The 14414-nt window shown below is 43.2% G+C and overlaps 1 protein-coding gene across 1 annotated transcript; it reads right to left on the reverse strand.

Annotated features, from left to right (window-relative positions):
• Window positions 1-1730: 1730 nt before the first annotated feature.
• KLHL41 (kelch like family member 41) lies at window positions 1731-12901 on the reverse strand. Its single transcript, XM_077319788.1, has 6 exons — window positions 11704-12901; window positions 6683-6840; window positions 6487-6594; window positions 4922-5107; window positions 2954-3100; window positions 1731-2071 (listed from the first exon to the last, which is right to left on the reverse strand). Exons 1-6 carry the CDS (start codon window positions 12811-12813, stop codon window positions 1960-1962), a joined length of 1821 nt encoding a protein of 606 aa, XP_077175903.1. The 5' UTR covers window positions 12814-12901; the 3' UTR covers window positions 1731-1959.
• Between the last annotated feature and the right edge of the window lie 1513 nt (window positions 12902-14414).

Consider the following 14414-nt stretch of genomic DNA (forward strand, 5'->3'; position numbering starts at 1 on the left):
GCAACTTTTTAAGGAGTGGTTCAGTCAAGTGGCTACGAATGTCTACATAAGCAGGGCAGTGGAACAATATATGCTCTCTTGGATCAATTTCGCCACTCCCACAAAAACATTGTCTCAGTGTAAGGGGAATGTTCTTATAGCAACCCTCAACAAGAGCTGAAGGACCAGTTATAATTTCTGGATCAGGGACAAGGGTGGTCATGCACAAAACAAGTTACAGTAATCTAGCCTAGAGGTGACCATCATGTGGATCACTGTGGCTAGGTGTTCTGAGGCCAGGTAGGGCACTAGAAGCTTTATTTGGCGTAGATGGAAAAATTCATGATGAGCGACTTTTGTGATCTGCACCTCCATAATAAGGGAAGTATGAAGGATCACCTCCAAATTTCTGACAGGATATAAAGCTTGCAGCTGCACCCTGTCAAGGCAGGGGAGGCGTGCTTCCTGTTCTGGTCCATCTTCAGGGAGTTGAGCTTCAGGCAGCTTTGCTGGAGCCACTCAATTGTGATTCCCAGACTCCGGGTCAAGGATTCAGGTGAAGTATTCGGCCAGCCATTCATTAACAGGTAGAACTGGCTGTTATCCGCATACTGGACACTCAAGCCCAAACCCCCAGACAGTATGGCCTAAAGGGCACATGAAGATGCTGAATAGTATTGGGGAGATGATAGTACCCTGTGGTAACCGGCATGAGAGTTGGCAGTGGCACAATTGTTCCTCTGCACTAGCAATTCTCTATTCCGGACCTTGGAGAAAGGAGACCAGCCACAGCAAGACTGGCTCCCACCTCCCCCTGTTGGCATAGTTTAATTGAAAGTATATTATTCTAAAGTAGGCCTAGAAAGCTAAAACTCCAGTGCTTGTACAATAAGCATAAAGGACTATGAAGTGGGTGTAAACATTAGAGAGACTGGCAAAATAAAGTGATATCCCATTTCTTGTTTTTTACTTTACAGAGTTAGGAAATAATTCAGTTAACACAGAGCCAGTTTGGTGTAGTGGGTAGGAGTGCGGACTTCTAATCTGGCGAGCTGGATTTGATTCCCCGACATGCAGCCAGCTGGGTGACCTTGGGCTCACCACAGCACTGATAAAGCTGTTCTGAGTAGGAATATCAGGGCTTTCTCAGCCTCACCCACCTCACAGGGTGTCTGTTGTGGGGAGAGGAAAGGGAAGGTGAATGTAAACCGCTTTGAGACTCCTTCGGGTAGAGAAAAGTGGCATACAAAACCCAACTCTTCTTCATATAAGGGGTTCTTTTTTGAACTGCTGAACACCCTAGGAATTCTGATGCCGCCACAAAATGGCTGCCGCAGCTTTTCTTCAGTCACACAGTGAAACAGAAACATTTTTGTACATCTGCACAAATAATCAAATCTCCAGTAGCCAATCAGAAGGCTTCCTGGGAAAAAGCCCTGCCCACTTTCTAAAATCCTTTAGGTGCAATGGCACTCACTGTTGCCACAATAGGGACCCCGGATGTATATGAAGCCACTGAACATATGTAATTAGGATGCTGAAAGGTCATCTCCTTGCCTTAGAGGGGCTTCTGTGTCTGCCCAATAAGTGAGATTGATTGTACCACAGGGTCATGGATGGTCAAGGTCAAATCATTACATGATGTGTGTGTGTGTGTGTGTGTGGGGGGGGGGGCAACTAAACCTCCTGGGAGGCAACGTAAAAATGTGTATGCGAGAATAATAGCGACAGCACAGACACACATAGAAGGGTTAAAGGCTTTAAAATTATAAATTTTATTCAGTGTTACAGCAGAATTTACTTCAAATTCAAACTGTTAGTAAAAACATGGGGGTGGGGAGCATTTTGGTACTTACAGAAGCAAACCACTTTAAGACAGATCCCTTATTGAATAGCATTTTATTACGACTCTCTGTTCACAACAGAAACAGAGGACGTTTAAAAATAAATCATTCTATTTAAGCCATCAGCCTTTCAGTTTTACAGCTTCGATAGTTTAAACATATTCAGGCCGACGGAGAGACAAGAGGCTCCGGAAGCGTAGCGGATTTCTTTCAGCATGCCGCACCACTCTTTCTTCTCGCTGTCGTATCTGCAGAGGCAAGATTCAATAACATGCTAGATCTGCAAGCCCTGCAGCTATTGCCCCATCCCTTCCAGCTCTTTCCTTTAAAAGTGCACTTTGATCAACTGAGCGTTTCAAGGAGCTCAGGATTTCGGTTCTAGAATTCTGCGTTACATTAATATCAGATTGTGAGTGAGGGGGCAGGAAGGGTGGTGTCACTTGGGGCCCTTTCTTGCATGCCCTTGAAATGCCGATCACCACTTTGGGGTCGGGAGGCGAATTTTCTCCAGGCCAGACTGGCCAGGGATTCTATTTTGGGGGGGACATCATTCGGGGGCATGATATTGGGTCACTGTAGGTGAGTAGGTAGTTGTGAGTTTCCTGCATTATGCTGGGGGTTGGATGAGATGACCCTGGAGGTCCCTTCCAACTCCGTTATTCTATGATTCTATGACTAAGTGTTAAATTGATCACCTACAGCAGGGGTAGTCAACCTGTGGTCCTCCAGATGTCCATGGACTACAATTCTGCTGGAATTTGCTGGCAGGGGCTCATGGGAATTGTAGTCCATGGACATCTGGAGGACCACAGGTTGACTACCCCTGACCTACAGAATACATGAGACTGCTGGAGAAAACTGTATCAGAGTGTTGAGTTCTTCATCTCTGTGACAGATTGCACCATTTATCGGATTATGTGGCACAGGTAGGAAAGCACAGTTTAGGGAGTCATCACTTTGAGTGATAAATTGTTGGTGACAACCTGGAGGTCTTCCACACAGTTCCACCTTAAAGCTAACGTCAGACGTGTAGCCTTGGTGAGATCTTGAACTGCAGAACACCATCTCCCAGTCCAATACCGGACTGTGACCATTCATCATTACCATCATAATACCAAAGCAGAACTTACTTCCAGATATCTGTAACCTCACTGGGTGCAAATTCCTTAGATTCCAGTTGGACCATAGCGAAACCACCAATAGCGTACAAGGATCCAGCCAGATCAACTAAACTGATAGAGCTTCTCTCCTGTGGGAACTCAGGCATCACTTCCCATCTGTAATTTAACAAACATCACGTTCAGTTTAAAAGGGTTGGTTTTTGTCCCCTGGGATTATGTACCAAAAAGTCATATCTACCATATTTGCCGCCGTATAAGACGACTGGGCGTATAAGACGACCCCCCCAACATTTCCACTCAAAATATAGTTTGTTACATTACATTACAGTACTATGGGCCACTATGGGCAGCTATGTCTATCCCAACTGAAGTGCACCCGGCGTATAGGACGACCCCCCCACTTGGAGGCATGTTTTTCAGGGGGGAAAAGTAGTCTCATACGCCAGCAAATACTGTAAAACAAACTCCAGAAGACACTGAAAATTATGATCTGATTTATGTCTGATGGCAATATTATTTTATTATTATTATATGGCAATATTATCCTACTGTTATTCTTGCAAACATATTGTAAGCCACTAGGTTCCTGTATCAGACTGTACATTTTGAAGAGAATATAAGAGTGGTGAAATTTGGGATGCATTAATCATAAATGTATTTTATTTATTTATTAGATTTTTAAACAGCCCTCCCATACAAGTCAGGGTGGTTTTCTCAGCGGAAAAGAGTAAATAAACAACACACCCATGTTATGTTCATTTTAATGGAGGTTATTTATCACTTATAGGGAAAATGGCTGTAAAATGTTTTCAATCAAAATCAAAATATAGCGTTCCACCAGTACAAAATACATGGAGACAGATTACTAAACAGCCAACAGGTAGCATCTTAGGCTTGAACTATTATAGCTTTGAAAATTGTTTAAAGGATAGTGTTGTTAGCACATAAGCTTATGCATTTAGCGCTTGTGGTGGTGTGCTCAGTTTCTATTGACAATCGTCAGCCGTTTAGGGCACTAGATCCAGGCTCGCTTTTAATCTAGATGGGTTGGGAGTTGCCACACCTTCAAACAGATGGATTCTTAAATGCCCACATGTATCAGAACCATTCATTTGGAAGCCTCGCACAGATTTCAGCTGACCCTATTTTGAAGTGTGAGGATGATAATAAATGTATCATAGAACAGCTAACGTTTGGGAGCACTGCACTGGATAAAGTGAGTGCTAACTCATAAAAACTTTGCCTGGAATAAATTTTGTTAGTTTTTTAAGGTGCAATTAGACTCCTGCTTTACTTTGCTGCTATATACTAACAACATTTTAAATAAACAAACTGGAGGGGGAGACCTAATGAAATATCTAGAAAATCCACAAGAAGAAACCCAGATTCAATAAGTCTAAATAAGGCAAATCCACCTAAACCTAAGTGCTTTTGTGTCCAAATGAATTAAACATTTAAATTCTCATTTAAAATCTCATTTAAATTAGCAACTGCTTAACAAAATTATTGAAAGGTTATGGAACAAAATCAGGCAGTCTAACATTCCTAAAATGATATAGTTTAAGGCAGTGGTCCCCAACCACCGGGGACCTCTCCCCGCCCCTCCCCCTGCAATGAGAAACTTCCCAGGCCGCAAGCAAATTGGCTGCCAAAGCGGCTGATTAACTTACGGCCCGGCAAGCTTCTTTTTGCGGGAGGGGGGGAAAGGGAAGCACAGCTGCCGGCGCAAACGCGCATGCGCGGCTGGTCCACGCATGTGCGTTTGTGGCCGCACAGGGCGCAAGTGCGCATGTGCTGACCTGACACGCATGCGTAAAACGGCTGTGCATCCTCGTTTGCATATGCACATGGCGCAAACGCGCATGTGCAGCTGCACATGCGCAGCTGCCGGATCGCCCTCCCCCACCCACTGGTCCGCAGCCTAAAAAAGGTTGCGGACCACTGCATTTAAGTAATGAAAATGAATAAGGTGCTCACTTGTTAGTGGTGAGATCAAATGCTTCCACAGAAGCCGAGAGGCCTTCTTCGGTTACGCCACCTGCAATCACAATTTTACCTTTATGGACAGCAACGCCAAACATAGAGCGTGCCACTTTCATGGGGGGAAGGTCACGCCAGTCTCCCCTCTTGGAATTGTATACAAACACTCTGTTAGTGCATTTCCTGCGGAAATGAAGAAGAGACCTTAGGAACAGCTCCCAAGTATCGTAAGTCAAACAAACAAACAAAAAAAACTTGAAAAGACTTTTTACTATTGTTTATTTATTTATTTTTAATATACGTGAGTTAATCTAATAGTAGCATGAACTCCACATTAAAACAATTACACAAATAGTTATATACATCGACAAAACCTATTTTGGTAATTATTATGCTGTATGTATTATGAATACAATAATAAGTATAATAAAAATATATAGAATATCTAAAAAAAATGATAGACTTTTAAAAATTATTATTAACAAATACAAGACAAACCAATAAAGTACCTAGCTTAAACATCAACATCAACAACAACAACAACAACAACAACAAATATTAAAACTGGGAGGAAAAAACTCCATATAACTAAAACCTGACTACGGTGTGACATCTTTAAGACCCACCAAGTTTTATTCAAAGTAGAAGCCTTTGTGTGCACACATCCTTCTTCAGATACATACTTTGAATAAAACCTGGTCAGTCTTAAAGGCACCCCTAGATTCAAACTTTGTTCTGCTGCCTCAGACCAACACAGCTACACACCACATATAACTAAACTCTACAGCAGTATAACAAAAATATACAACACTATAAAAATGAGTTAAAACTGATTGCCCACATCTATGTTCTGAATGCAGGACAACCAAAATGTGTCCAGTTCATTTATGCATTTAACTTGGTGCACATCAATTGATCTGCTTAAGAAATAGAACTACTCAGCCAGAGAGAAGACTGCAATCTCTGCAAAAGAAGGCTAGCAACAGCATCTCTCACCTCAAGATGCTGAAAAACATTGTTAATTTAGAGGAGCAAAACCTTTCAGACTTGGAAAGGGTTTCCAGTAGGAAAATGACCCAATCCTGGAACAGCAGGAGTGGGAGAAAACATCTGGGTGCACAATTTCCTAACTATGCCATTATATATAATCTGGCAGAGTTGTTCTCTTTGCTGCAAATTCCTCCCGGCGGTATATAAATCTAAATAAATAAATAAAATAAATAAATAATAAAGTGATCAATTGGTCCCAGTTTTAGTCGTAGCTAACATTAACTAGGATTTTGAAACAGGGGCAGTTTTTATGAGAAGAGTTGGTTCTTATATGTCGCTTTTCTCTACCCGAAGGAGGCTCAAAGCGGCTTACAGTCGCCTTCCCTTTCCTCTCCCCACAACAGACACCCTGTGGGGTGGGTGAGGCTGAGAGCGCCCTGACATCACAGCTCAGTCATGACAGCTTTATCAGTGCCATGTCGAGCCCAAGGTCACCCAGCTGGCTGCATGTGGAGGAGTGCAGAATCGAACCCAAACAGTGATCCCCCCCCACTGAACTTGCACGTACTCACTTATCATCAGTCTTTCCTCCAAGACAATATATTATTCCATTATGTGAAGCTGTAGCATGACCGTACACTTTGATTGGGAGCTTTTTGACCTCATTCCATTTGAGCGACCTAGAATGAAAGGGGAGATGGGTGAGGCGTTCCTGTTCAGCCAAAAACCTATCAAAAGCCTCAATATACAGGACGTTAGGCAACGTACGTGGGATCATAGCATAATACTGAATCCAGAGACTCTTCGGTTTGGAGATCCTTGCCTGCAATGACATAGATTTTGTTCTCTGATTCTCCCAGTCCAAAAAGGCATCTAGCTGAGGGCAGCGGAGGAAGACCGTTCCACTCGGCAGAGATGGTGTCCAGCTTTTTTCAAAATTCAGAAGCAGTCAGATAAAACACACAATAGAAAACAGTACACAATAAAACCAAAACAAACAAACAAAGAACTGTTCCAATCACATAACTTTTTAAGGAGACCTAGAAATGAAATCAGCTCACCACCCCCAACTGCTATAATTGTTGGTATCTGTTTAGACCAGGGGTAGTCAAACTGGGGCCCTCCAGATGTCCATGGACTACAATTCCCAGGAGCCCCCTGCCAGCGAACGCTGGCAGGGGGCTCCTGGGAATTGTAGTCCATGGACATCTGGAGGGCCGCAGTTTGACTACCCCTGGTTTAGACAATCACTGCTCTATACTGAGCATATTATTAGCTGGAACATATCAAACCCATCTACCCCCAAAGCAGCAGGTATGGAGCTTGGGGGTGCTGCTGGACCTGAGTCTCCTGTTGGATAACAAATTCTGACCTTCATCACACCAGCAGTGGCCAAAGGGCTTTTTACTAGGTTTGGCTGGAGAACCAGCTGTGGCCTTGCCTGGATGGGAAAGGTCTTGTTACTGTGCTACATGATCTGGCAACATCTAGATAAAAATCGTGGTTAAGAGCATCAGCCTCTCATCTGGAGAACTAGGTTTGATTCCCCACTCCTCCATATTGGGTGACATAGTCACAGACAGTTGTAGACCTCTCAGTCCCACTTACCTCACAGGGTGGCTGTTGTGAAGAGAAGAAGGCAAGGCAATTGTAAGCTGCTTTGAGACCCCTTTGGGCATGAAAAGCGGGGTATAAAACTAACTCTTCTTCAATGTACTCTTTGTGGTGCTGCCCTTGAAGACTATCAAGAAGTGGCAGTTGGTGCAGAATGCTGCAACCAGCGTGTTGACTGAAGCGGCTCATAGGGATCATGTCACTTTAGTCTTGTTCTATCTATATTCACTTCCAATTGGCTTCTGAGCTCAAGTCAAGGCCTGGGGATTTGGCCTTTAAAACCCTGTATGGCTTGGGGCTGAAGAACCTACCTGTTCATTCTGCTCATCTCTGGCAGCCCTACCTCAGGTGCCTTTGCTATCTGAGGCTAGACAGGTAGCAACCCAAGAAAGGGCCTTCTCAGTCATGGTGCCCCAGGGAGAGTATTCAGTCTTCCTCTACCTGTGTCTTCCGCCAGCAGGTGAAGACTTTTTTGGTTTTGCTTGGCATATCCTCAGTAACTGTTACGGGCCTTTCTCCCTTGGTTTGTTGTTACAGGTTGTTATTTATATGTTTTTACTGAATTATGTTATAACTGTAAATGGTGTTTTAATGTTCAAACGTGTTATTGTTTGCTGCCTTGGGGATGCTAAATGAGTAGAAAGGCAGAATAAAAATGTTTTAAATAAATAAATTTGCCACTTCATGTAGTTCACGTAAAGGTAAAGGTATCCCCTGTGCAAGCACCGAGTCATGTCTGACCCTTGGGGTGACGCCCTGCAGTGTTTTCATGGCAGACTCAATACGGGGTGGTTTGCCAGTGCCTTCCCCAGTCATTACCGTTTACCCCCCAGCAAGCTGGGTACTCATTTTACCGACCTCGGAAGGATGGAAGGCTGAGTCAACCTTGAGCCGGCTGCTGGGATCGAACTCCCAGCCTCATGGACAGACAGCTTCAGCTAGCATTTCTGCTGCCTTACCACTCTGCACCACAAGAGGCTCTTAGGTAGTTCAGACTTCACCCTAAATATTTTTTTTTGTCCAAACTTGACCCTACATACTTTCCCTAAATATTCTTCTCTTTGTCAAACAAGCAATAAACCGGTGTTCAAATGTTGCTATTTCAGACTAGGCTGAGCCAATGGGGGCAGGGCAGGCTTTTCACTAAACACTGTGACCACTCCAAAAAAAAGAGAGAGAGAACCATTTTGACCAGTTAGGATGGGGCACGTAAACAGGAATATGAATGTTTATCTCATAAATTTGCTGAATTGGTTTTTATTGGACTTTTGTCACCTGCCACATGCCTTCCTCGGGAGTGGTGGGGAATAAATCAAATAAATAAATAATAGCCAGTTTAAAAGGAGACAATCTGTACCATGATCCACTCTCTGCTCTTGAGAAATGCCTTGACAAGAAGAGAGCGTGATTTGGCAGCCAAATAAAACCATGAACCACGATGTCACCTTTTGCTGTGAAAAATAAACTCAACATACTAGCCCTAGTCCATGACTGCGGGCAAGGATTTGCATGACTGACCAATTCCAACAAAGAAAAACACAATCTATGTTCATACAAAATAAAGATCAGTCCGAAGGCTAGTCTTGCAAACGGAATCAGTGCATCCAGGCACGGGTTTCAATCGCTTATCGAGCGCATTTTAACTAATCTTTTCCCAAGAAGCTCAGGAGAGCTTACTTCATCAATAAATCTAAGTGACGACCTAGGAAAACGAGGTGTATGTTGGGTGGAGATATCATTGATGCCTGTTTTGGGATGCAGGCCCATCAAGATTCTTACAATAAAAGTAAATTATTAAAAACAAAGAAGAAAAATCATATTTAGGACTGTTTTGAGCCATGGCCGCATAGGCCACAGATTATAACCAGGGGCCATGTGCACATTGTATTAAAGGTCAGATTTTGGTGTCAAAACAAACCACATTCAAAGCCACGGAAGACTGAATCTTCTGACCGCTATCCATAATTCACAATAAGAAAACGCGAATATATTTGTTGGAAGGTCACAACATTGTTTGTTTCTGCTTCTGATGTAACAGTAAGTGGAACTAGTTAGATAACATAGAAATCATATACTTTGTTACCATGTGTAGCTTCTTAGTTTTGCCCTACAACACCCAACTGTGAGGAATTTTTTCAAATGTTGTCATGAACGCAATTAAGAATCTTGTGCCTCTTTCCTTGCCAGCTCTGCTTTCTCAGAAGTTACAGGGATAATGTTTCCATAGCTCATGGGGAGGCTGCCCAAAGATATACATCTAGTTTGACGGACAGGTCTGTATGCGTCTGGGTTTGCCATCAATAGAGGAATCCGACCATCACGGGCAAAGGAATGCCCACATAGATCTGCTTCCTCTCCTAAAATGAATGGGGACTCCTTGTGGATGAAAGAGCTCCGTGTATGTCAAGCAGAATTTCTGTATCCATGAGAAAACATTTGATCTGGACTTCTAATTTTTTTGGGGGGGGGAATGGCAAATAAGAACAGCAAAGTCGAAATTGTAAAAGAAAGGCAGGTCAAAGTCCACATTAAAAATTAATTCGTATTGTAGGAGGCACATGATACAGCATCTTGTTATAAAACGGATAAGAGTTTTACCTTACTAGCTCATTCGTTTCATAGGCCAATACGGTATCAGTGAAGCATAAACGGATGTGGCTTATCATGGTGGGAATCAGACGGCCTGCAATGTACTATAGCACTGACAGTAGCCTGGATGCAGCGTTCAAAGACTTTAGGGGATGACTTAAAGAAAAAGAGATTTGGGCTTTTCCGGAGCTTCCAAAGTTCCGATGGCCCTGCAAGAAAGAACTCTTCCACCAGACATTGGGTTGATCCTCAGGGTGGCACACGTACCATCTGAAACAGCCCTCCTGCCTGATCTCCCTACTGCCCGAGCTGCTTCCCTGACATCATGAATAGACCATTTTTTAAATCGATTTAACATCTGGCCTCAGTGATAGAATATATGTCGGGGAGATTAGTGTTTTAAATTGAAATTTGTAAAGATTTTAACGGTTTTATTGTAACAATTTTCTGTGCCGTAAGCTGCCTCAAGGCCTTTTTGGGGAGGAGTGGCCTACAAATCTAAAGAAATAAAATAAATAAAATTCCAAAACAAGCAATGTGATGCATTTTTAATAGGATCAACCCCAGTAGGCTTTTGAGGACTCCCCCCACCCCTAGCACTTCTTTCTCATACTGATCATCCAGCCTGAGCAAATGTTGCCGAACTCAAAAGCTTCCTTATTGCTGTATGCTACTGATCCGAATAAAAAGATATTGTGCTACTGTGGGCTTTGGAGGGGTGTGTGTGTGTGAAATTATGGGATAAAATGATGGCAGAAATGATATATTTTAGTTTCTTGGCACAAAACAATATGAACAAGAGGAATACTAACAAGAACAAAACTAGAGAATGTACAGTTTCTAGAGGAAGAAGAAGAAAAAGAGTTGGTTCTTATATGCCGCTTTTCTCTACCCGAAGGAGGCTCAAAGCAGCTTACAATCGCCTCACCTTTCCTCTCCCCGCAACAGACAACCTGTGAGGTGGGTGAGGCTGAGGGAGCCCTGATATTACTGCTCAGTCAGAACAGCTTTATCAGGGCTGTGGTGAGCCCAAGGTCACCCAGCTGGCTGCATGTGAGGGAGCAGAGAATCGAACCCGGCATGCCAGATTAGAAGTCCGTACTTTTAACCACTACAACAAACTGGCTCTCTAGAGACTGAGGAAAAAGGCGTCAGTGGTATATCAAAGATCAACACTAAAGCTATTGTCTTGGAGGGTTCTGTGGAGGAATTTTTCCACCTACAGAGCTTGACTTTCTTGCTTACACTAGAGCAGCATTTTAGAGTGGTTGAGGATTTAGGGCCAAGATAAATGGGGGAAGGTGAGCAAGTAGCAGTCTACGGAAATGCTCCAGTGGATCCAAGCCCCAGGTGGAAATCCAGCAAACTGTGAGCAGGACTTTTCCACATTTGTTCTCCCACTGCACCCCCCCCCCCCCCGATACAGTACCAGAAAACAGTGGGTATTTATAGTGGGAGGAGGAAAATCCACTAAAACGGTCCTCCCTGCTTCCGCTGGTGGAAGTGCCTTTCTACTGGCAGTGTTTGATAGGTCATGCACGTGGACCTAAGAACTTATTGAAACAAACAAACAAACAAAGATGTACCTGGAAAAAGTATGACTGGAAAGGCTGATCCTTGTTCTCTTCGTCTACATAGAGTCCTCCCACCACATAGATCTGCTTCTGTTTAGTGACTATGCTGGAATGATTTCTGGGAATCTGTTCTGACAGAGCTGTCAGGTAACACTCGTTCTCCGTGGGATCGTAAGCCACCGAAGCAGTATCGTTAATAAGAAGAATGAGGTCTTTGACAAACATCCCGTGCCTTGGGATATCGTTCAGGTAGCCAGGGAGCAGGTCTTCATCCCCGACGTCACCGTTAACCTCTCCTTTGGCTGACTTGTCTGTGCTTTTAGTCGGCTCGGGGAGTTTCCCAGCAAAGGCATCTTTGATCACCTTGATTTTTTTGGAAAGGTCCGGGTTGCTTTTGATGACATCATCCTTTTCAACGTGCTCCTTGAAATATTTCTCCTCCAGCAGGCGGAAGCGGATGCAGTCAAACAGCTCCCCAAGGCTCTTCACCCGGTTCTCTTTATCCGATCGGACCCACCTCATGACAGCTTCGAAAACCACTTCTTCCTTCTCAATGTTCAAGCTGTCTGGGGAAATCACGGAGATGAGCTCATGGGGGGCAAGTTGGATGAAGTCCTCTTCTTTGCAGATCTGGACAAAATGATCGGACACGTAATCACGGGCAGACAGCGCGAGTCTCGGGCAATCGAGCAGAAGTCCTAACCGAAGGATGGCCAGGCAATTGCCCACAGCGAGTCTCTTCTGAAGGTAAGAAACACATACGGTGAAAACAGAGGGAATCTGGAAGCGGCTTGCCAGTGCAAAAATATCTTGGACATTTGCATCGTTGAGGTCAATGCTGGCAGAATACAGGTACTTAATGATCATATCCAGGATGCCGGGGTCAACGTTGTCTAGAACGACCTCTTTCTTTTTCTCCTCACTCTCCTCTGATAAGAAGTACTCACGGAAATACGGACTACAGGCTGATAGAATCAGCCTGTGACAAGGAAGACTTCTGTCCCCAGCTTTTAGGGAACAGTCAATGAACTTTTTCTCTTCCAAAAGCTCCCTGAGACCATCCTGAAGCAGGGTGGATTGATAAAGTCTAAGTTCTTCAGTAAGTTCTCTTTGGGAATCCATGGTGTTGAATGGCTGGGCAAGGAGGTAGAAGTCAGAGCCCTCTGGTCAGTACCTAGGTCTGCCTCAAAAAGGCAGATCAACGTGCTTCGCCCAGCCTGAAACCCTCTGTAATTTAATCTTGCTGGCTAAATATAGGTACAGACTTTCACAAGCTGGAATTTAGGGTGGATGGTGTGGAAAGAAGAGTGGAGCTTGCAGCTGTCATGGGTTGAAAGAAGCAACTGTTGCTTTTAGTCACCAGGGAATCGGCTTGAGTTGGTTACGCACGTTGACTCAGAGATTACTTGAAAAGTATAGGTGGCATCCAGAGCAATGGTGGTAGAATTTGGCCCTGTGGTAATTACTATGATTAAATGCTTTACGATATATTCCCATTATTTAATCACAAGCATTGTTTCGAAAGACAGAAGTCTGCAGCTAGAACTATGGTGGCCATACACTGAAAACCTTAAAATATTGTTGCACAGAAATTGGCCATTTCTATAAAATGCCTATAAAAACAAAGTTCCATGAAACATCCGCTATGTGATTGCAGAAAGTTATTTAGGACTACTGACAACTCACCCATTAGAAAACAAGTAATAACAATAAAATACCTACCTATTTAAAATAAAAAAGGGTTAAGTTCTGGATTGCTGTTTTTACTACGTCAGTGATCAGTATGTTCCTAGTATGTCAGTTATATAGGCGTACACAGGCAGGCTGGGTGTATATTTATTAATGTTTGAGACTACTCAAGTCTTCACAGATGAGCAAAAACATTTTTAAAAGTGATGAAACACATCAGTGTCTTGATAGACCACAGCTAGTGGGGACAAGCTTGTTATGGCTGTAAAAAAAAAAACAGGTCCAATTATTTTTTGAAAAAACCTAGCACTGACTGTTAATGGGCTGATACAGTTCACTGAAAATCATCTTTATGTATTCAATATAGAAGAAACTGCAGCCTATCTTTAAGAAAGCAAATGGGATCTTTTCAAGGTACATTCAAAAGATCAGCTGCTAAAACAACAGCTGGATAGAGAGGTCATTTGACATTTTCCCATTTATAGAAATTGTTTGCAAGGTCTTATCTCACTTGGAAATACAGCAGCTGCTTCTTTCAAACAATAAATGACATTTAATTTGCATGCCACACCATGTTGTAAAGGGCTCACTCGATAAACAAGTTATGCTGTGACTCTTAGTTTCTCCCTCTTTTTTGTAAACCGTTTTTATAGAAAACAAAACTGGGAAGGGACTTTGAAATTAATTATAGTATTTAGAATCTTGTTTGATGTATATGGTATTGATTTTGCTTGGGGCTTGCCCAAGACCAAAGACAACAGCAGTTTATTGTATGCTGCCCGTTATCTTCATGGCATAAGTGGGAGGATGAGGAACATTTTGATCACTGAAGAGGCTATCTTAGGGACTGAGGGACCCACTTGGCCAAAAGTTACATAGGATGGGGGGGGGGGGGCTGCAGGGAAGAATGGAACTTAGCAAGATTGAGTCAAAATGCAAATAAATTACAACCCAGTCGATTAAGGTCACCAAATTCTGAATGTAGTTTTCCATTCCCAGTTCCAACCAACACTCAATGTGGCCAAATCCTTAAA

The sequence above is a fragment of the Paroedura picta genome, chromosome 2 (assembly GCF_049243985.1).
Source record: "Paroedura picta isolate Pp20150507F chromosome 2, Ppicta_v3.0, whole genome shotgun sequence".
NCBI lineage: Eukaryota > Metazoa > Chordata > Lepidosauria > Squamata > Gekkonidae > Paroedura > Paroedura picta.

Bases quoted from the DNA above. Each gene is read 5' to 3' on its own strand.
- KLHL41 (XM_077319788.1), bottom strand. From the start codon at position 12,813: ATGGATTCCCAAAGAGAACTTACTGAAGAACTTAGACTTTATCAATCC. The intron at 6,595-6,682 runs GTACGTTGCCTA...CTTTCATTCTAG, and splicing joins GTATTATGCTATGATCCCAC to GTCGCTCAAATGGAATGAGG. The intron at 5,108-6,486 runs GTGAGTACGTGC...TCATTTCCGCAG, and splicing joins GGAGGAAAGACTGATGATAA to GAAATGCACTAACAGAGTGT.